We start from the raw sequence: 24,519 nt of genomic DNA, 5'->3' as shown, positions 1-24,519 counted from the left end.
ATGTCATAGCTGGAACTGTATTTTCAAGCCCCTGATTTACGGAATCTGCAGATTCCCTCCATGGAGCAGCAAACACATACAATGCTTATTAATGACCTGACAGCAGGATCACACTGCACAATACAAATTGGAGCTTCTAAATATTGACATGTGCAATAAAAGAGCCATTGTTCTTGTTACAAGAGCACAGCATCACCGCTTGTTTACAAGCACAGCTGTGCCATAGGAAGAACATGCATGGCAACCAGCTACCACTTGGCAAAAGCTTTCATTCATCTAGATCCTAGACTGTCAGCACGTGGTACGCATACCACAGGGGTTACTTGAACTTGTCAAAGTCAATCAATTAGAGCAAGTTGTGAGATTAGAAAAATTATAAATTACAATTAAACACGCCTGAATAGGCATTTTACGTCCATTAGAAGGAAATTTTGAAAAGCACACACAGATATAGAGAACCCTAACAAATGTGCATACAATAATGAGATGATGTTACTTGGCATACACCATCTTTCATTAGGAGTACATGCAGTATGATGGTAAACACTAAATGACTAAGATAACTGTAGCAAAATGTAAAAAATAAAATATAAATTCTCACAAGAAAAAAAAACACCAAGTAGTAAGTCATTATTAAGATTCAAAGATAGCAATACTGGTAAAAGCACAGAGTACAAAAGAAGGAGCTCAATGCGCAGTAGCAGCCAGGTGCTCTGACAGAAAAGTTGCTCCAAAGTCAGCACCATTTTTAAAGTAAAGGTCCCGCAAGTCAGTAACCTGTAGCAGCTGAATAGGACACCGGAGTGGAGAAAGACGTTTCCAACTGGAATCTGTAAGGGGTAAGTACTGTATTTGAATAACCAGTATAGGTTTGTCTTCTGCGTTATTTTCTAGTTCAACTACCTTTTGATCACTAGCTCCCCACTTCGCCTTTCAATAAGAGATGCATTTGCACAGTAAAAAAAAAAAAAAAAAATTTCCTCCCGCATTCCAAAACATACAGGTCAACTGTATGGACACATGACAATTACCTCAATTCACTAAGCTTAACTCCCGTCTTTAATAACTCTTCTGAGCTGTTTTAGGGCCCTTTTCCAGTAGCAATCGCTAGCGTTTGTGCTAAACGCTAGCGATTGCTGAATCGCAAGTGCAGGAAACTTCCCGGCGATTGCGTTCACGATTTTGCTATGCAATGCACTGCATAGCAAAATCGCGGTAAAGATCGCTCCGCGGTGCGATCGCATTTGAGTCAAAAACGAATAGCGGTAGTGGAAATTACCTACCGCGATTCCTATGTTAAAAAGCAAACCGTAGCGATTTCAAAATCACTAGTGGTTTGCGATTTTGCAATTCAGCATCGCAAGCGCCGCTATTGGAAAAGGGCCCTTACAGTTATCACCATTGTGATATAATTGTGATAACTGTAAAACAGCTCAGAGTTATTAAAGACAGGAGGTAATCTTAGTGAATTGAGACCTATGCCAGGAAGAGCTTGTGAGACAATGTATACGGTAAATACGCTGCACTGTGAACGTCACATAGGTTTGTTAAAATGCAGCCGTTACACCACAATGGGCATGATTCACAAAGCTTTTTTTTTTTATTTTTTTACCAGTATTCATGTTTTCTCCTTGTTTATGTTACACGTCTAAACTCCCAAGGAGGAAAAAAAACAATATAGGGTAAGAAATGTAAATGGAAATCAGGAACAACTTAGTTTGAGTAATTATTTTGCTTATAAATGTGCTAAAAGGTTATATGTATTAATCAGGAGAAAAATAAGTCATTTATGACAAATTTTGTGAATTGACTCCAATGAACCACTGTGAACATAGCCTAATGGTTCAAGCTGACTCTCATGGAGGATGCACGTGGACAACCTCCCTAGCGGTATTGACAGATATGTCTGTCCATAAAAACATGCTGTGAACAGTATAAACGTGCATACACATCAATACTCTCCTGCACTGTATACTAGACCCTTGCTTGACACATGTCGGCAAGTTACAGGAAAAAAAAAAAGTTTTAAAAATAAATTTTATCACTTTTTGCACAGAAATCCTGGGGAAATTGAACGCTAGGGAAGTTAAGGTGGCCACAAACCATACAATTTTTATTTTTAAAAAATTTTGATACGTTTTGAGCATTCTGATCCAATTTTCCATTTGATTGGAAATTTTGATCAGAATCTTCAAGGTACCACACAAGTATTTTCAAAACGGATACAATTTCAAGGTTTAAAAGATATGCAAACTCCCCAAAAATTGGTTTGTTAGAAACAGAGAGAAAAATGTACTGAATAATTATATACATTTTTTTTCTGGTTGAATACAATTTCACAATTCATCAGTCTTGAGATGCAATTCTTGATAAAATTGGTCTGAATTTTCCATAATGTCCAATCTCAAAAAGATTTAAAAAACAAAACAAAAAAACCCCCCCAAAAAACAGGAAATTCAATTGGATTTCTCGATCGAGATCAAAAAAAGCTTTACATTTTTCGCCACAACTGATTGTATTTATCTAACTGGTGCAAAATTGGATCTTTTAATTGTATGGTGTGTGGCTACCTTTATGCTGGGTACACACTATGAGATTCTCTGGCCGATTTACTGTCAGGTCAATTATTGTCAACAGGTCCGATCTGATTTGCGATCGATGTCCAAGCATTTTCCGATCGATTTCCGTTCACTTCAATAGAAAATCTATCAGAAAATGCTCGGGAATCAATCGGAAAGCAGATCGGACATGTTGGAAATAATCAATCTGACAGTTAATCGGTCAGAAAATCTCAGTGTGTACCCAGCATTAGTCTTACTTCCATGAACACTTTACTCCGTTTAAACGGCTGCTGTACCATCATGGCGGGAAAGCACTGGAAGCAGGGCTGGACTAACCCTAGAAGACGAGTAAACAGGGCTCCTTGAGAACTATGACTGATAGCTGAAATCTGATTTTTTGGTCTCAGATTCTGGTCAGTGAAACGGAGTTTAAAAACTTTCCTTATCCCATATTTATGTGTCCATATTTTTCTGGTTAACCACTTCACCATTGAGGGGTTTTACCCCTTGAACACCAGAGCAATTTTCACCTTTCAGCGCTCCTTCTATTAGTTCGTCTATAACTTTATTATTACTTATCCCAATGAAATGAACTATATCTTGTTTTTTTCGCCACCAATTAGGCTTTCTTTAGGTGGGACATTATGCCAAGAATTATTTTATTCTAAAATGTGTTTTAATGGGAAAATGGGAAAAAATGTGGGAAAAAATTATTACTTTTCAGTTTTCGGCCATTATAGTTTTTAAATAAAGCATGCTACTGTAATTAAAACCCATGAAATGTATTTAACCATTTGTCCCGGTTATAAAACCATTTAAATTATGTCCCTATCACAATGTTTGGCGACAATATTTTATTTGGAAATAAAAGGTGCATTTTTTTCAGTTTTGCATCCATCCCTAATTACAAGCCCGCAGTTTATAAAGTGAACGATGTACAGAGGCGCCAGAAGAATAAAAGATATCTAAAAAGTTTAAAACATTCGGGTGGCGGCGGTAGACCGGCCACTCAAAAATGGACTTGATGCGTCAATTAAGGAACATAAAATTTATTCACATACTCCAAAAACAGTATCGCAACGCGTTTCACGGGCACAATCCCGCTTCATCAGGCATTCAAAAGTAGGAGTATAACACTAAAAAATGACAGAGATGGGAAAGACATATCAGGGTGCTGCACAAGTAATCCCTGTAAATAATGTGATCCAAATCATGTAATACATAACAGCATTAATCCGACCAAATCATGGAGCATAAGACATACATTGCGGTAGTAGTTGCCTACTCTATACTGGCGGTACGTGGTGTCTAAAATCATATATACAATATACAGGGATGTAATGAATAATCATATGTACAATATACAGGGATGTAATGAATAATCATATATACAATATACAGGGATGTTATGTGGCATATTTGAATTTATTAATTTTTCTTTTTTATCATTATAATGCTACTATCTCGCAGGGGTCTCCTCCCTTCCCTTAACAAATATGGTGCACACCACACACATACGTGGGGGACGCTTGCGCACGACACCCATGACGCGCTCCACGCACTGCAATGGAGTGTGGGCGCGCTCGTGCGGGGCGCGCATGCGTCCGATAACACGCATAGACGCATTTTTCTTCACGTAGGCGCCAGCAACACATATGACGCGGCGCATACAATAACACGCCCCCCACATCCCCGCTGCCTAATCCCTTACGAGTGCTCCCACTACCAATAAGCGAAGAGATACGCCAATACCCCGCCCCAACACGGAATCCCATTGGCCATTACTCCCACATCACGGACAGCCATTGGCCACCCCCTCCGCATCCCCACACCCCCCTCCAGACCAACACACTTCTATTTAAAGGTCCAACGCTGACACCACGGCACAGAGGTGCCAAACGTATACTGGACCTGTTCAAGGTAAATAACGTTTTTTGGTTTTTACTTGTGCTCTGCTATACGCTCCCCTACCCAACACCACCTCCTCCTCACGTATTCTGTCTCCCTCACTCACATCCTTACCGCTATAGTCCCCCGCAGCCCTGCTCATAAGTTTCTTTATATACCCTTCTGCTCACTAAATAGGTTATCTTCTCCTATAAGATACTACACTACTCACCAGACAGAATTTTTGTACACAGTAAAGGTGCATCACCTCAAATCACCTCCTTACTCATTACATCCCTGTATACTTCCTTTTCATTACATCCCTGTATATTGTATATATGATTATTCATTACATCCCTGTATATTGTATATATGATTTTAGACACCACGTACCGCCAGTATAGAGTAGGCAACTACTACCGCAATGTATGTCTTATGCTCCATGATTTGGTCGGATTAATGCTGTTATGTATTACATGATTTGGATCACATTATTTACAGGGATTACTTGTGCAGCACCCTGATATGTCTTTCCCATCTCTGTCATTTTTTAGTGTTATACTCCTACTTTTGAATGCCTGATGAAGCGGGATTGTGCCCGTGAAACGCGTTGCGATACGGTTTTTGGAGTATGTGAATAAATTTTATGTTCCTTAATTGACGCATCAAGTCCATTTTTGAGTGGCCGGTCCACCGCCGCCACCCGAATGTTTTAAACTTTTTAGATATCTTTTATTCTTCTGGCGCCTCTGTACATAGTTCAGTCAAGATTCCCACCCTGGGTGGAAGGGTGACATACCCTCTTTCTTTCTTCAGAGAGCGACTTCTTAATCCTGAGTGGGGACAGGTTTGTCCTCCCCACCTGCCTATACAGTGGTTGCCTGAGCGGTAACCCACTTTTGTGAGTATAATACTTACTTGTCACATTTCATTTCCGTTGAATCATAACATACTGCACCATATTGGGCTCTCGGTTTCTCTCCTTTTAGCAGTTTATAAAGTAACAGTGTTATACCCTCTTGACATAAATATTTAAAAAGTTCAGTCTCTAAGGTAACTATTTATGGTTTTTTTTTTTATTGTATTTTTTTTTTTTTTTAAATTACAAAAAAAAAATAAAAAAATTGGGGAGTGTGGGAGGTAATGAGTTAATTTATTGTGTAAATGTAATGTTTGTTTATGTAAAATGCTTTTAGGGTGTAGTTTACTATTTGGCCACAAGATGGCCACAGTGTTTGTTTACATGCGACCTGTAAGCGTCCTTCCGGACGCTTACAGGAAGCAGTAGGAGGCTGGGAGAATCACAATGATCGCGCTGTTTCTAACAGAAGCAGCACGATCATTGTGGGGGCTTAGATCAACGAACGGGAATGGATTTTCCCGTTCATTGATCTCCATGCGAGCAGGTGGCGGCGTGCACGAGCGGCGGGTGCGCGCGCACGAGCGGCGGGAGCGCGGGCAGCGGCGGTAGCGCGGAAGGTACGGATTTCTCCGTCCCTGGTTTTTTAGGGGGGAAAAAAGGGACGGAGAAATTCGTACCGCGGGGGTTTAAGTGGTTAAACACGGACAGTTGTCTTTTCTTCCAACTAAACTGACAATACGTAACAAAGTTCAAAAGTGAAGGGAATGCAATCCGCAAACAAAATGGTTGAAATGTGGCACACAAATTTGGAACTCAACATTCCAGTGCTGCATATTAGCTGAAAAATTATCACAAATAATAGGTTTGCCCACTCCACTTACAACAACACTGACCATAAACCAATGCCTTTATAAAAAGGACAAATTATTAAATGGACAAAACCTGACCAGTTATATGGTAAAAAAAAAAAAACTGCTAAAAAGCATATCGCTCATTTCACTATCTGATAAAAAATAAATAAATAAAAAATAAGCACCATAATCAACTTTTCCAGCTATCTGAACAACTACTTCAGCCAACATGCTTTGCCAAAATGGATTAGTTCAAAAAGATACTATTTTGTGTTTTTATTTACAAGCAATATATCACCTATTTGATATCAGCAGAAATCTAAGCCAGAATCAAATGAAGCACAAGTGCTGCACTCTATAATGCAGAGCAATGTGGCCATCGATTCCCCTCTTCTCCTCATTTGTTCGACTGATATTTTAACATGGCCAATCACCCTTCAAACAATAAACGTCTCAATATCAACTGTTAATTGATCAATCAGACCTGCTGGGCCAATAGATTTATAACAGATTCCATCAATTGAATAGGCTGGAGTGAGAGCATCAATTTAATAAAAGCTTTACTGCACAATTTCTGCACATTTCCCAAGTCAGATGAAAACCTTACAGTTTTGGGCAAAAGTTTTGAGACAAAAATATTGGAAATTAGAAAAGTTGGTGCTTAAGTTTTTATAATAGCAATTTGCATATACTCCAGAATGTTATGAAGAGTGTTCAGATGAATTGCATAGTCCTTTGCCATGAAAATTAACTGAATCTCAAAAAAACCTTTAAAGAGGAGCTGTTAGGTATAAGGTCTCAGAGAAAATAAACACATATCAGTAGCTAAAGATTGGCTGTACTTACATTACATATGCATTTCACTGTCCACGTTTGGATTTCACAGAATTTGTATATAGTATATGCAGAGATAGATGCTCCTGACAGCTCATGGCAGGTTCCATGTTTTTCTGTCTCCTATGAAGCCAAATGTGTCGTCATGTCCTGCCTGCTTCCTGATCACAGAAAAGCTCGTACTGAATAACACTAGTGTGCAGTGAATATTAATTAGCCATGTGGCTAGGAACAATAGCGGACTCCTGCAGTGTACTCTGCCCGGAGATTTTTCAGTGCTGTGCGCTGGACTGAGTTACAAGCTGCTGAAACTTGATCCTGTAACTTCTCCTTAGCAGCCGAGGGGAGGGCCCCAGAATGCTTTGCAGTATGGTATGCGGCTTGCGTCCTCTTGGGTCTAACAGCTTTGCTGATAAGCACACATCAAATGTAAGAGATTTTTATCTTCACTATTGCCTTTTTGGCTTCCGTCTAAACTGTTTAACACAGGGGAATAGAGGTTTAAATTAGCTTCTGCAGCCTGACAGTTACTCTTTAAAGGACCTGCTGAGATCATTTCAGTAATCGTCTTGTTAACTCAGGTGAGAATGTTGATGAGCACAAGGCTGGAGATCCTTACGTCAGGCTGATTGGGTTAGAATGGCAGACTTGACACGTTAAAAGGAGGGTGATGCTTGAAACCATTGATCTTCCATTGTTAACCATGGTGACCAGCAAAGAAGTGCATGCAGCCATCATAGTGTTGCATAAAAATGGCTTCACAGGCAAGGATATTGTGGCTACTAAGATTGCACCTAAATCAATTTATAGGATCATCAAGAGCTTCAAGGAAAGAGGTTCAATTCTCATTAAGAAGGCTTCAGGGCGTCCAAGAAAGTCCAACAAGTGCCAGTATCGTCTTCTAAAGAGGATTCAGCTGTGGGATCGGAGTGCAACCAGTGCAGAGGAATGGCAGCAGGAAGGTGTGAGCGCATCTGCACACACAGTGAGGCGAATACTTTTGGAAGATAGCCTGGTGTCAAGAAGGGCAGCAAAGAAACCACTTCTCTCCCAAAAAAAATCAGGGACAGATTGATTTTCTGCAGAAAATATAGTGAATGGACTGCTGAGGACTGTGGCAAAGTCATATTCTATGATGAAGCCCCTTTCCAATTGTTTGGGACATCTGGAAAAAGGCTTGTCAGGAGAAGAAAAGGTGAGCGCTACCATCAGTCCTGTGTCATGCCAACAGTAAAGCATCCTGAGACCATTCATGTGTGGGGTTGCTTCTCATCCAAGGGAGTGGGCTCACTCACAATTTTGCCAAAAAACACAGCCATGAATAAAGAATGGTACCAAAACATCCTCCAACAGCAACTTCTTCCAACAATGCAACAACAGTTTAGTGAACAGCAAAAAGATCCGCACCAATCCAGGATTCCAAAAACAGTTTTATTTAGGACGTATCCAATGTAAAGTATGCACATGCATCACAACGCTGACATGTTTCGAGCTGTCTCAGCTCTTAATCATAGCTGGTTACAAAATGACAAAGCTCCTATATATAGGAGGATATCCCACTCCGGCCACTCAAAGCCCCGCCCCAAAAAGGGGGGGGGGGGGGAGTTGAAAAGGTGGTCTGGGTGTGATAGACAGGTGATTACCTGTGAGAAAACCCATACAGAGGCAAACACACTATGCATTAAAATCGATATAAAATACAAGATACAGAGTGTAATGTACCAAAAAAGGGGATAAAAAGGTGGCAAAAAGCAACAGCGTGATCAATTACAACATAACATGGAAGCATATAAGCATATAAGACACATGTGGGCCCTATCCATGGATGGAAAGATCAAGGTATATATATATGCAGGTGACAGTGTCCCACTCACAGAGAGGAGAGGGGGGGGAAGGGAGGGGAAGGGAGGGGAGGGGGGGGGAAGGCGGGGGGAGAAACAATCCAAAGGGGGGAGGGGGGGGGGGGGGAGGGGAAGGGAAGACAGGGAAATAAACCAAGCTAATGCGTGATGAGCGCTAAGTCCCACCTTGCATTAAGACCATGGGGTAACCTGGTCCCCAGGCGGTGTATCCACATGGCCTCCTTTTTAAGGAGAATTTTGTATAAGTCTCCCCCTCTTTTTGGTGACATGACTCTCTCTATTCCTTGAAACCGGAAACCTTTCATGTCTCCCCTATGCACCTCCCTAAAGTGTCTGGCTACGTTAGAGATGTTGGTAGTGGACCACCCTGCCCCCAGATAATGTTCGGCTATTCTTTGCCTTAGAGGCCTGGTGGAACAACCGACATACTGTACAGAACAAGAAGTGCAGTCAACTAGATACACTACATAACAGGTGCCACAATTAATAAACTGTTTAAGATTGTAAATTTGGCCACTATAGGCAGAAACAACTGTTTTGGTTTTATTATGTAAGTGGCAATACCTGCATGTCGCGATCCCACACTTATAGGATCCCTTGACTGTCAGCCAAGTGTCCGTTGTAGCACCAGATGTGAAAAGGCTGGGAGAGAGCATTTGTCCTAAGGTGGGAGCCCGTCGGCTGGAAAATCTAACACCATCTTTCAGGACAGGGGAAAGACCAACATCTCCCTCCAAAATGGGAAGATATCTGGAGATAATGTTGGTCACACTCCTGTACTCCGTTGAGTAAGTGGTGACGAAAGTTGGCTTGCTTTGATCTTGGGCCAAGCCGCCCTCATTCTGCAATAGGTCCAATTGTGACCTTTCTATGGCCCTGAGTCTGCCCCTCTTAATTAACCTAGATGGATAGCCACGAGCTTTCAATCGTCTCTCGACAATGTCCAACTCTCCCGGCAAATGATCCTCCCTCGAGCAATTCCGTCTGGCTCTCACAAATTCGCCAACAGGGATGCCTCGAATGGTATGTGCCGGGTGGCAACTGTCTGCCCTAAGAGTTACATTGCCGCTACACGGTTTCCTATAGGTTATGGTATTGACAGACCTAGTGTCCACATCGCCACACAAGGTAACGTCCAAATAATTAATGGACATAGTCTCTATTGTGTATGTGAACTGTAGATTTAAATTATTCTGATTGAAGTATTCAACCAAAGAAACTGCACTGGGGGCGTCACCTCTCCAGATAATCAGAAGGTCGTCGATATACCTCCCGTACCACACAACATCCTCCAGTAGACGGCAGTCCCCCCCAAAGACGCGGTGTTCCTCCCACCACCCCATGTATAGATTAGCAAGAGATGGTGAGAATTTGGCGCCCATGGAGGCGCCCCGTCTCTGGAGGAAGCCTCCATGGGCGCCAAATTCTCACCATCTCTTGGTGACGCCCCCAGTGCAGTTTCTTTGGTTGAATACTTCAATCAGAATAATTTAAATCTACAGTTCACATACACAATAGAGACTATGTCCATTAATTATTTGGACGTTACCTTGTGTGGCGATGTGGACACTAGGTCTGTCAATACCATAACCTATAGGAAACCGTGTAGCGGCAATGTAACTCTTAGGGCAGACAGTTGCCACCCGGCACATACCATTCGAGGCATCCCTGTTGGCGAATTTGTGAGAGCCAGACGGAATTGCTCGAGGGAGGATCATTTGCCGGGAGAGTTGGACATTGTCGAGAGACGATTGAAAGCTCGTGGCTATCCATCTAGGTTAATTAAGAGGGGCAGACTCAGGGCCATAGAAAGGTCACAATTGGACCTATTGCAGAATGAGGGCGGCTTGGCCCAAGATCAAAGCAAGCCAACTTTCGTCACCACTTACTCAACGGAGTACAGGAGTGTGACCAACATTATCTCCAGATATCTTCCCATTTTGGAGGGAGATGTTGGTCTTTCCCCTGTCCTGAAAGATGGTGTTAGATTTTCCAGCCGACGGGCTCCCACCTTAGGACAAATGCTCTCTCCCAGCCTTTTCACATCTGGTGCTACAACGGACACTTGGCTGACAGTCAAGGGACCCTATAAGTGTGGGATCGCGACATGCAGGTATTGCCACTTACATAATAAAACCAAAACAGTTGTTTCTGCCTATAGTGGCCAAATTTACAATCTTAAACAGTTTATTAATTGTGGCACCTGTTATGTAGTGTATCTAGTTGACTGCACTTCTTGTTCTGTACAGTATGTCGGTTGTTCCACCAGGCCTCTAAGGCAAAGAATAGCCGAACATTATCTGGGGGCAGGGTGGTCCACTACCAACATCTCTAACGTAGCCAGACACTTTAGGGAGGTGCATAGGGGAGACTTGAAAGGTTTCCGGTTTCAAGGAATAGAGAGAGTCATGTCACCAAAAAGAGGGGGAGACTTATACAAAATTCTCCTTAAAAAGGAGGCCATGTGGATACACCGCCTGGGGACCAGGTTACCCCATGGTCTTAATGCAAGGTGGGACTTAGCGCTCATCACGCATTAGCTTGGTTTATTTCCCTGTCTTCCCTTCCCCTCCCCCCTTTGGATTGTTTCTCCCCCCGCCTTCCCCCCCCCCTCCCTTCCCCCCCCTCTCCTCTCTGTGAGTGGGACACTGTCACCTGCATATATATATATATATATACCTTGATCTTTCCATCCATGGATAGGGCCCACATGTGTCTTATATGCTTATATGCTTCCATGTTATGTTGTAATTGATCACGCTGTTGCTTTTTGCCACCTTTTTATCCCCTTTTTTGGTACATTACACTCTGTATCTTGTATTTTATATCGATTTTAATGCATAGTGTGTTTGCCTCTGTATGGGTTTTCTCACAGGTAATCACCTGTCTATCACACCCAGACCACCTTTTCAACTCCCCCCCCTTTTTGGGGCGGGGCTTTGAGTGGCCGGAGTGGGATATCCTCCTATATATAGGAGCTTTGTCATTTTGTAACCAGCTATGATTAAGAGCTGAGACAGCTCGAAACATGTCAGCGTTGTGATGCATGTGCATACTTTACATTGGATACGTCCTAAATAAAACTGTTTTTGGAATCCTGGATTGGTGCGGATCTTTTTGCTGTACTCTGTGGACCTAGCTGATCCGATCGAGCACACTCCAGTGATTGGCGGGTGGAGCGGTGTTGACACGAACTGTAAACAGTTTAGTGAAGAACAATGCATTTTCCAGCAAGATGGAGCACTGTGTCATAAGGCAAAAGTGATAACCAAGTGGCTCGGGGACCAAAATGTTGAAATTTTAGGTCCATGGCCTGGAAACTCCCCAGATCTTAATCCCATTGAGAACTTGTGGTCACTCCTCAAGAGGCGGGTGGACAAACAAAAACCAACTAATTCTGAGAAACTCAAAGAAGTGATTATGAAAGAATGAGTTGCTATCAGTCAGGATTTGGCCCAGAAGTTGATTGAGAGCATGCCCAGTCGAATTGCAGCGGTCCTGAAAAAGAAGGACTAACACTGCAAATACTGACTCTTTGCATAAATCTCATGTAATTGTCAATAAAAGCCTTTGAAACATATGAAGTGCTTATAATTCTATTTCAGTACATCACATAAACAACTGAAACAAAGATCTAAAAGCAGATTAGCAGCAAACTTTGTGAAAAACTAATATTTTTGACAGTCTCAAAACTTTTGGCCAGGACTGGGAGTTGGGAGCAGTGTCTGTACAGAGCTCATTGCTGAAATCCTCTAATGATCTTTCTTTGAGATTAAAAAAAAATACTACTGTGTACATAGCTTCGCAAAAGTAAATGACAGGTATTGGCCACTCTGCTCATTCAATGAAGTAACCATACTTCGTAATACATTATGCATGTAGGAGCTCACATGATGGCAGAGCAGCACTGTATCCATTTTGTACCACTCCAGGGTCCACTGCCACTCTAAAGCATGTGTGCCATCTCGTGTCCCCTTTAAACAAAAAAAAAAATGTAATCCAAGAAGAAAATTTAAGGTGGCCATGCAAGCTAAGATTGCCACCCAATAAGGCAAACAGATCAATCCCTCTCTGATCTGATCAGAGGGATCAAATCCCTCCATTCACTGCAGACATATTTTCAATAGATTTCACCATGAAATCCATTGAAAATCTATTGAACTGCAGCGATGCACTTCTGGATCCACTGCAGCACTCTAGGCAGGGAGTCTACTGATGCTCCCTCACCACATCCGATAGACTGAAATGTTCTGTCCGATCGTAATTGCAATACATTTTTGCCACTAGTCAATCGAAATTACAATCGACGTGGTTTGTTGCATTATCAATATACGGCAGATTCCATCAGAGTGATCAGATTTGCCAGGGGAAAATCAAAGCGTGCATGGCCAGCTTTACCCTGCCTGACTGCTTTTCCACCAAGATCTGGGTGATACCTCAACATACACCACACAGCTGTTCAATCCAACCACTAATGACAAAATGAGGCAACCTTAACCTGATGTCTGCATTACGGAGAGACTTTGACTCACCATAAAGGCAACACAGGTATTGCAAAGCTCAGACACTCCTTTTAAAGGGAAGGTTCAGGGAGGGTGGAGAAAAAATAAAAATCAATTTCCACTTACCTGGGGCTTCCTCCAGCCCGTGGCAGGCAGGAGGTGCCCTCGCCGCCGCTCCGCAGGCTCCCGGTGGTCTCCGGTGGCCGTCCCGACCTGGCCAGGCCGGCTGTCAGGTCGGGCTCTTCTGCGCTCCAAGTCCTTGTACTTCTGCGTCCCACGCCGGCGCTCTGACGTCATCGGACGTCCGCCGGGCTGTACTGCGCATGCGCAGTACAGCCCGGCGGACGTCCGATGACGTCAGAGCGCCGGCGTGGGACGCAGAAGTACAAGGACTTGGAGCGCAGAAGAGCCCGACCTGACAGCCGGCCTGGCCAGGTCGGGACGGCCACCGGAGACCACCGGGAGCCTGCGGAGCGGCGGCGAGGGCACCTCCTGCCTGCCACGGGCTGGAGGAAGCCCCAGGTAAGTGGAAATTGATTTTTATTTTTTCCCCAACCTCCCTGAACCTTCCCTTTAAAGAGTGTAAAAAAAAAAAAGCATCATTTTATTTAATAAAAGTGTTTAACATAATAGCCCTAACTAAACCACCGCAATCCTGACGCTGTAAACTATCTAAATCCCCCCTAACTCCCCCCTGCAAAATGCACAACTTTCTTGGTCGTGGATTTTGCTGCCCTAAGCGCTTCCGTGTGAAGCAGGGCTATGAGCTGCAGCGGCGGAACTCCGCCTCTCTCAGTGAAGAAAGACTGAGAGGGGCGGGGGAGAGGCGGCGATCCGGGCTGACAGACGCGCTGAGAGGCAGAGCTGCAGCTCATAGCCCTGCCTCACACGGAAGCTCTGCCCGGATTGCCCCCCGGGGAGTTCTGGGGTATTTAGTTAGATTAGAGCGGCGGGGATACAGCGGTTTAGGTAGGGTTATTATGTTAAACACTTCTTAAATAAAAAGATCGTTTTTTTGAGACTTCAGAGTCTCTTTAATGACAATGATCAAAACAACCTGGCAATCTACAAAGAGGCAAACTGCAAAATATGAACTTTTCAATACCCAATTACATGTTCAAAACTAGAATATAACAAAAAGTAAATGGTTACTCCACTTCAGTACAACAATCTACAGACCATCACTGCACTTTTTAAAGCCAATGGGTACCGCTAAAAAAATAAAAAAAGTCAGATACTCACCTAAGGAGAGGGAAGGCTCGGTCCTAATGAGCCGTCCCTCTCCTCTCCCGGTGCCCTCGGTGCTGCGCTGGCTCCCCCGTACGCGTCCGCCGCCGCAGGGACTTTGGAGGTTTTCCGAAGACGGGCCGCTCCATACTACGTACGCGCGAGTGCGTCATAGAGGGCACTCACGCATGCGTACTGTGGAGCGGCCCCGTCATCAGGAGCCCGAGTGCTCCCGAAGGCTTCCGAAACATCCTTTCGCTGCGGAAGTGGCAGTATTTGACCGAACTGGTCGAATACTGCCACGGGGGATACTGTACGCGACCGGGCATCGGGAGAGGGAAGGCTCATTAGGACCGAGCCTTCCCTCTCCTTAGATGAGTATCTGACTTTTTTTTTTTTTTTTTAAACGGTAAACATTCACTTTAACTGAATGCAAGCCGAATAAGTTTCTACTTCTGCAAAATTGTTTAGATAAACTCGATTAACACCACGGCAACAGTACAGCTTAATGTTAAAGATCCCCAGAATTCTATTTCTGACGCACTAGCGATTCACTAGTCTGCACTAAGAAGTAAAATGTAATACTTTTTTTGTACCTCTCCTGGGTTTATGCTGGGAATGGCTCACAGTAATCACGGGGTCAGGAGCCAATGAAATTGTCCACTGACCGGCTCATCGAGCTCTGTTATCATAACGACAACAGGGCCGGTGTGCTGCAGCGGTGGGAGAGTGGTGCAATCGGCAGGTGCGGCGGACTAATTGAAATCAACACAATGGCAGTGATAACAGTTACCAAACAGGGCTTAGATTTTAACTAGTGTCTGGAAGCAGTTAAACATAATTTGCTCTCTACACTTAACATTGGAGCACTTGCTATTGTTGAGTTTTTTTAAACCATTTGTATACATTTTTGCATAGTTTTCAAGCACGATTTAAGAGTATTCCTGTTTTAGAACATCCAATGGCTCAGGAATGTAAAGGCCCGTACACACGCCGGACTGGAGGCAACGACGGGTCCATCGTCACCTCCCGCTGGGTGGGCGTTCCAACGACAGTCCGGCATGTGTACGCACTGTCGGCGGACTGATACGGCTGTTTCTGAGCGATCCGCCGCGCGGATCGCTCAGAAACAGCCGTATCAGTCCGCCGACAGTGCGTACACATGCCGGACTGTCGTTGGAACGCCCACCCAGCGGGAGGTGACGACGGACCCGTCGTTGCCTCCAGTTTGGCGTGTGTACGGACCTTAAGTGAAGTGTGTGGAGCATATCTTGAAAGTTATTAACCAGCCATTGTATTAAATCCAAATATCTGTACAAGAGATACATGGGGCCTGATCCAAATCACTTTTTGTCCTAAGATTTCTATTAGGAGATAACTGTTCATCATCTGTTTAAAATAATGTTTACACAGTAGAGACAGATAAAGCACATGTATGCAAACTAACTGTATTAATTTCTGTATATGGTAACTTTTTTCATAATTTCTTTATCCAGTTTTATATATTACTGCAATTATTTACCAATTAAAGTTTAGGCATTTTTATAACTGCATACCATGCTCTACTTTGTTCTTATAAAATCCAGTCTGTGCAGAGTCAATAAGTATTGGGTGCCTCTGTATTAAAGCAGCAGGTCAAAAACTACATACCCTACGGGCAGGGCTGTGGAGTCGGGAGCAATTTTTGGGTACCTGGACTTAAAGAGTCGGGGAAAAAATGCACTGACTCCTAATGAATTTAAACTATAATTAAAATAGAAAATATGATAAAATGGTCTATTTCTCAGATAATAGTCATCATAAATTTATATATACAGTAATAGCTCTACTCAGTCCATAAAAATGAAATAAACCAATCACAAAAAAATAGTTACTTGCACTGCTTTAATAAAGCAGTCCCTGTATTTTATATACAGATATTATTAGTATTAGAGGCAGAAGATCCGCCGGATATTCAGGTAAGTGGTATTGTTTAAAAGGGAATAAATATAGCAGCCTCCATATCCCTCTCACTTCAGTTGTCTTTTAAAATTCCTTGCGCCTGTGTTGCTGTGTCCTCGTTCCCGCTGATGTCGCCAGGAGCGTACTGGTCTGTGCCTGCGCAGTACGCTCCTGGTGATATCAGTGGGAGAAAAGACACGGCAACGCAGGCGCAGTGGTTTTCAGAATTTAAAGTCTGAAATTCCAGAAGTAATCCGGAGGCGGGGCCGGAACATCAGTGAGTGACTGCGCGGGCACATTATGTCTGCAGGGGACCATTAGAAGCACCAGGTAAGTTCAACTCATTTTCCCCCGATCTCCCTACAGTATTCCTTTAACCACTTCGGGACAAGCAGCCTCTGCCCCCTTAAGGACCAGAGGCTTTTGGTATACTAAAACGCGCATACCAACGAATCGCTGCAATATTCCGTCGCTCCCACCGGTCACGCCGCTCTGTCCCCGCCGCAGGCTGCTCTCTCTGCAGTCTCTATGACGGCAGAGCGCTGTGCGCCGGTCAGGAGCCACTTTTATTGGCTCCTGACCCTGTCACTCAATGTAGGCCAATGGGAACGGCTTACAGGAATGACAGGGCCAGGAGCCAATGAAAATGGCTCCTGCCTGGCTCACAGTGCTCTGCCGTCATAGAGGCGGCAGGGCAGCACGTTGCGGCGGGGGCAGAGCGGCGGGAACGGGCGCGCAGTGAATGGGACGTAGAGTTTACGTCCGGTCAGAACCGCAGCGTCACCCGCCCGCCGTACATTTGTACTGCGTCGGTCCGAAAGTAGTTAAGCAACCTCACCTATACAACTAAAAATAAATTTATGAACACTCCCAACAAGAAGTGGACAAATAAATATGGAATAAGGAAAGTTTTAAAGTCAGTTTCACTGACAAGAATCTGGGACGAAAACTCAGATTTCAGCTATCAGTCGTAGTTCTCAAGGAGCCCTGGATACCAGTCACCTAGGATTAGTCCAGCCCTGCTTCGAGCACTTTCCCTCCATGATGGTACAAGCAGCCGTTTAAATGGAGTATAGTGTTCATGGAAGCATCACTAAAGGTGGCCACACACAATACAATTAAAAGATCCAATTTTACGCCAGTTAGATAAATACAATCAGTTGTCCCGAAAAATGTAAAGCTTTTTTTTTTTTTTTTTTTTTTCGACTGAGAAAACCAATCTAATTTCCTGGCTTTTTTTTATCTTCTTTGAGATTGGACATGTTGGTGAGAGTGATGGATGGAACCAGAAAAAAAGTATACGTAACTATTCAGTACATTTTTCTCTCGATTTTTCTAACTAATTTTTTCAGAGTTTGCAATCTTTTTACTGGAGTCTGAAGCCTTCTAAAATTCATATTTTTATTTGACATTTATCTTCTGCAATTTCACCAGGGCTAAAACGCTGCATCCTTGTGGCAAAACAGTGTCATTAAACCCCCAAATCCCTGGGGCAAAATGTGGCGTGCGCTTCCTGATAGAGGCAGAGCTTAGCACTGTAGCTCTGCCTCTATTGGCGTCAATCCCCGCTGATCGCAGCCTCCCCGCGCCCCTCTCAGTCTTCTTTCACTGAGAGGATCGGGGGAGAGGCGGTGATCAGCGGGGATTGACGCCAATAGAGGCAGAGCTACAGCGCTAAGCTCTGCCTCCCCAGGCACAAAAATCCATGACTTTCCAATTTCCCCCGGTATTTGGGAGGTTTAAATAAAGCATTCTGCCGTGGGGGATGCATCATTTTAGCACTGATGATAGTGCAGAAGATAAATGTCAAATAAAAATAGGATTTTTATAAGGCTTCAGACTTTCCTAAACCCAGAAATTGTGGCAATTTCAAAAATACATGTGTGGTACCTCAAAAGATTCTGATCAAAACTTCCAGTCAAATGGAAAATTGGAGCAAAATGCTCAAAACGAATTAAAAAAAAAAGTAAATAAAAAATTGTATGGTGTGTGGCTACCTTAAGCTTATCCACATGCATCCTCCATGGGAGACAACTTGAACTATTAGGTGCACTGTAACAAGCTTATGTGACATTCACAGTGTGGCGGATGCATTGCAGTATTATGGTGTGCGTCATGTTACCACAAAGCCTGCATAACGTGCATTAGCAGTGACAATAAAGCACACTTTTCATTGACTGTATGCTTCATTGCATGCGCTACAACACTGATATAACGTTTGGTACAGCTTTCTGCAGTTACAGGGCACGCAATGCCCGCTGTGAAACTAGGCTTACAGAGTAGTGATCAGCTAAAAGTTATAGTCCTATTTAGTGCTATGAAAATTGCCAGCTTCACCAATGCAAATTACACTTCCTGTTGAACTGGAATTTGTATATTCAACATTTTTTTCCTCCTTACTGTCAGTGAATGGTTGCTTTCATTAGGGTCTTATTAGACAGGTGGTTCATGTGATGGCATAACATTTCAAATAAATTTACCTCTGCTATCATCATTGTCTGCACTTTATGTCAGTTCAAACGGAAAATTTAAATTTCCAATACACATGCAGGATAGAACGTCATTCTGCAGTGTGCCATTAGTCAACCCTACAGAAGTCTGTAAGGATCCTGTTAGTTTGCATTAAAGCAGACCTGAACTCAAAACTTCCTCTCTGCTCTAAAAGATACGCAACAGCATAATAACTGTCTCTACTTCCTGCTTTCATGGAACCCGACATATCGTTAACATCCTGTGCTTTCAAATGAGCTTATCTGCTGTGGCAGTCAGGTGACACAGGGGAGAGGTCAAATTACAACTTGTGATTAGACACAGATGAGTAGTAATTAGACATGCTAAATTCTCTAAAGCAGACATGAACACAGAAATCAGAAGTCCTCACTGCTCTAAAAGATACGCAAAAGCATAACCTTTAAAGAGGCACTTAAGCCAACCTTTTTTTTTAAACCTGACAGTGTGCACAGTAGAGGAGCCAGATAAGAGTCTTACCGCAGTGTTTGTTTTCTTATCTGGTCCTCTGTTTCCCATAAATCCGCCCTGACAGCCAGCCCTGTCGGCGCCTGACGGCGAATGACCCAGGATAGTAAACACATAAATCATTCCTTCCTCGCTGGGTCCTTCTGCCGCCGGCGCCGCTGCCTGTACTGAGCTGTGCGAGTGCCTGAACATTGGAAGCGTGCGCGCGTGTGCACGGCGCGGGGGGGCGCGTGCACGGCGCGATTTGCATTGCATAGAAGCAGTGCATGAGCGAGCGTAGCTAGGAGGCAGAAGATGTAGGAAGCTAACAAGCGCTGGCTGACCCGGAAATAGTTCCGGCCAGCAGCGCCATTTTGAATTAATTATAATTAATCACCTTGCCGGTAACAACGTAACTAAAGGCTCCAGAGCGGCGCTACACAAGCGAAATTGCAGGGCTGGGAAAGAAGATTAAGGTAATATCTTCATTTTGAAAAACGATCCTGGCTTAAGGTTCACTTTAAAGCGGAATATAACCCTGCATTTCAACTTTGCTCTAAAACATTATTTACAGCATATTATATGCAACTAGCATTTTTTTACTAGACCAGCATTGGAAGGGTTAAACACAGAGGTTTAAAGTCGTGGAGAGATATGCAGAAGTTCAGATAGATACATTCTATTTAGTCAAATGTATCTATTGAGATATGTTACACACTCTTTGGCTGTCCTCCAACTCCTTCTCAGTGAGAGTGATGAGTCACATTCAACACTTAGATACATTTATGTAAACAAAATGTATCTATTTCAGGTTCGGATGCGTCTGCAGAAATCTCCAGGAACTTTAAAGCCCTGTGTAACCCTTCCAATGCTGGTCTAGTGAAAAAAAAAATGCTGGTTGCATATAATATACTGTAAATAATGTTTTAGAGCAAAGTTGAAATGCAGGGTTATATTCCGCTTTAAAACCAAAATAATTACTGTTACAGCTGATACAAATTCTAAAATAAATATGCACTGTTTTTACTTCCTGATTCACAGAAGCAGACATACTGTTGCTTTCAAATGAGCTTATCTGCCATCTCTGCCATGGCAGTCATGTGACATGGGATAAATCAAATTACAACTTGTGGTTGAACACAAATGAGGGGGAATTAAACAGGCTAAACTCTCTAAATACATACAGGGTGCATTTCTCGGTTTTCCTTCTGTCCTGTGCTAGAGTTCAGGTCCAATTGAAGGCCATTAATCCACTGACTCACTAGTGTACAGAAAGCACCAAACAAGAATGCTCAAATATGGTGATATTTAGACGACATAAGAGACCTTAAAGAGAAACCGTGAACAAGAATTGAACTTCATCCCAATCAGTAGCTGATATCCCTTTTCCATGAGAAATCTTTTCCTTTTCACAACTGGATCATCAGGGGGGCTCTGTATGGCTGATATTGTGATGAAGCCACGGTGGGATGTCAGGATTGTGGTCCAGACAATTTCCTGTCTGTGAACCTCATTGCATTGTGGGAAATAACAGCTATTTACAGCTGGGTCCAACTGCCAAAAAAACAAGCAGAATCTCCTTCCACTGACATCACCTGCCAGCAGTAAAAATGTCACCATGTGGTAAATGTCAGAATGTAAATCAGGTAGAGGAAATATTTCACAATGGGAAAACACTGACTAAATCATTTATAAATAATTATTATAAAAATAAAGCACTTCATTACATTATTTTCAGTGGAGTTCCTCTTTGGCCTAGTTTACAGTGCTCAGCTGGTTGCAGAACAATTCTGCATGTCAACTCACTGCCCATACAACACTATGGGGCAGTTCACATCTCTTTTCATGAATCACATTATACTAAATCGTTGCATACAGGCTTTGCATTAATGGCCAACTGAAGTGAGAAGGATATGGAGGCTGCCATATTTATTTCCATTTAAGCAATACCAGTTGCCTGGTTATGCTGATGATCCTCTGCCTCTAATACTCTTAGCCATAGACTCTGACATAATTGTCAAATCTGACAAGATTAACTGCATGCTTGTTTCAGGTGTGTGATTGAGGCACCACTGAGCAGGCAGATCAGCAGGACTCCTGGCAATTGGTATTGTTAAAAAGTTCAGTTGTCCTTTAAAGTCTATGTCCAGTCCTTATTACAGTTCACACACATTTTAAATTGATCCCGAGGTGAGAGGGATATGGAGGCTGGCATGTTTATTTCCTTTTAAATTATGCACATTGCCTGGTGGTCCTGCTGATCCCCAGCCTCTAATACTTTCAGCCATCGTCCCTGAACAAGCATGCAGATCAAATATCTGACAAATCTGACAAGGTGTGCGATTTAGACCCTACTAGGGTCAGTATACCCTACTGACGAAAAAAAACAAAAACAAAAATTAACATAGTTCACAATATAAAATAACTTCACTATCCCGCACAGGGAAGTTTACATTTGAAACCAAGCCATAAAATGTTTACACTTTATTCAACAGTTCTGTTAATAAAAAAAATGGCCAAAGTAATTTCAAAGTAAAACTGAAAAAGAAATGGAACTGCTTGATTGCTATCCTGTTGTTGCTACTAAATAGCAGACTTGTTTTTCCAGTCTAAGCAGTGTATAAGTTTAGGAAACTGACAAGAGATTATCAATACACTCCTCAACATACTGTCTAAACTGAGAAAAAAGACATGCAAAGCATCAGAAACACATTCCAAACAAAAAACATGCTGAGCGGGCAAGTGAAGAGAAACCAAAGAAGAAAACCTCTTTTTTTCCAAGAGCAAGCAACATTATAAATAACTACTTTGCAAAAACATAGCTTCAAGAAAAGGGTGATACGTCGTACAAGCGATGGATAGGACTTGAGCTAATAAGATTACCGAACACCAACCTCACATAACTAAAATAAAATGACATTGAGTGCAAAGTTTACAACTAATTCTGACAAAAAGGAAAATGACAAAACCTATTTCCTTCTCCTTCGCTTCCTGACATCTGGCTTTTGTCTATTGTTCCCAGTGGCAGTCAGTATCCTGAGTTACACAGAGTAAATTAACTCGTGGCTGGCTTACCCTGTGGAGAGTCACTGTCTGCTGCTCCCATATCGCAGTCTCTTCCATCACAGTATTCTGAGGAAAAACAAAAGAAAAACAAGTTGATTATAATGCTGGATGAAAAAGTTACACACAAAAAAAGCCAATGTAAAAACTTTCACAGCTTCTCCTTCACATCTATCTCCATTTCACTGAGGCCAGAGCAGCAGCAGCGTGGAACTACAAGTGACTGAAGAAAATATTCATGGGAAGAAAAGTAAAGCAAAGACTAATGTAACTTCTTATAACTCAGCATCAAAGAAGATTACAGAAAGAGAGGCAACGTGATTTGGCTGCCTGCTCCTTTCCCAACTTGCAGTGCCTGCATGAGCACGCTGGGAATTATAGTGCAGCTAGTGCTGGAGAGCCACAGGTTGCCTGTTGGTAAGAAGTGATGGTGGCTGGCCTAACAGCCAGGACTGCCTCTCTGTAGCTCACCCTGGTCATCATGGGCCAAGGAGGCACTCAGCCCCCCGTTGCCGACCACCAACCGCCCCTGCGACTTCACACAGCGCCTTCCGACTCCAGCTAATAACGGTGCTAACTGCTAAGTAAAAACACAGCGACGTATTCTATACACTGAGCAGCTGGATCACTCTGTGCTGGGCGTAGCCGGAGGCGTGTCGCTGTTATGCACAAACCCCGCCTACCAACAACACCACACATCGGTTAGAAGCAGAGCTCTGTAAGGTAGTGGGCGGAGCCAATGACACTACTCTATCTTCAACGATTGGTTCATAAATAGAGCTGGGAAGATGCCCCGAAGTCCCCGGCTGTTACACCGGGCAACTAGGGGATGGGCCGAGCTCTCACTGCCACGCCCGTCGCAGGCAACGTCATTGCGTCCTGTCGCACGGAGCAATACGTCACACGTATGCCCGTTCTCTACCCTGGCAGGCAGGACAGAGAGTTCCCGCTGCTTGGCCGCCTTGTGCAATGTCTTGGCAGGGCGAAGTGCCAGGCTGCACAGCTCCATGCGTAACGTCTGTAATGACTTCACTTTCATGTGCATCACCGGCAACAGATACAGGGACAGCGCTTCTTTCCACACTGGAATCCTATACTATAAGCTGTCAGCTATGTTTGTATTGTGTTTATTAAAAGTTCTTGCCCCAATCTAGACGTACTAAAGCCCACATTAGTCAGTAGAATTTTATTAAGGTGCAAATAAATTTGAGATGATTGAGAACTATGCTATTATGATACAGAATTACTTGTTCCTATGAAAATCTATTGTAAAATAGACCAATCAAATTTTGCAGTAAAATAATTTCACAAGTCCATATTCAAGCTGTATGGATTTGCAGCAACATTTGCATATTTCTGCATAAACTTAGAATCATTTGCATATTTTAATTAAAGTAGAAAGTTGTCACTGAGCCAAAACCTTGCACTAAACATCTTTTGGACGTCCATGGCACTGGAATATGGTGACACAAAAATGTCTATAGACATCCACTGCAGGCAGAAGTAGTTTTGTACTGTATTAAAAAGCTATTAGAGGTCCTTGGCATATGGATGCGAAAACACCTATATACAGCAGCAATCTTAAGGTGCCCATACGCGGTACAATTTTTGATTTTTTTTCCGATTAGATGATTTAGTTCGATTATTCCGTTAGAATTTCAGGGGTCTCAAACTCGCGGCCCTTGATACAATATTTTGTGGCCCGCGCCGGCAAAAGCTTCCTTATAGTTTGCTTCAGTGCTCCCAAGTAATCCGCCACACCCCCGCCGCTAAACGAGGGCTGCAGAGCCCCCAAATTGCCCGGGGGGCAGGCCTTCAGCTCTGCACCTTCTGACGTCAATCGCGACGCATCGCCGGCTCTGCCCGCCCCTCTCACTCTTCCTTTACAGAGAGGCGGTGGGGACACGCCGGATTACTTGTAATGGGAGCACTGAAAGGGGGGGGGGGGGGAAGAGCTGCTAATTGAGTTTTTTT

General features: G+C 43.2%; 1 protein-coding gene across 21 annotated transcripts in view; it reads right to left on the bottom strand.

Annotated features, from left to right (window-relative positions):
* TJP1 (tight junction protein 1) overlaps window positions 1-24,519 on the bottom strand; it is a 622,292-nt gene that overhangs the window by 107,324 nt on the left and 490,449 nt on the right. For 20 of the 21 annotated variants that reach the window (XM_068275550.1, XM_068275551.1, XM_068275554.1 and 17 more), the window contains one exon: window positions 22,558-22,614. In XM_068275550.1, coding sequence (XP_068131651.1) covers window positions 22,558-22,614 — 57 coding nt within the window. Of the gene's footprint in view, window positions 1-22,557; window positions 22,615-23,016; window positions 23,124-24,519 lie in introns of those variants that run through there. The other variant, XM_068275562.1, reaches the window with a different exon arrangement.

The sequence above is a fragment of the Hyperolius riggenbachi genome, chromosome 3 (assembly GCF_040937935.1).
Source record: "Hyperolius riggenbachi isolate aHypRig1 chromosome 3, aHypRig1.pri, whole genome shotgun sequence".
In the NCBI taxonomy this organism is placed as follows: domain Eukaryota; kingdom Metazoa; phylum Chordata; class Amphibia; order Anura; family Hyperoliidae; genus Hyperolius; species Hyperolius riggenbachi.
Note: the sequence above shows the minus strand (reverse complement) of the source record. Positions and strands in the feature narration are given on the sequence as shown.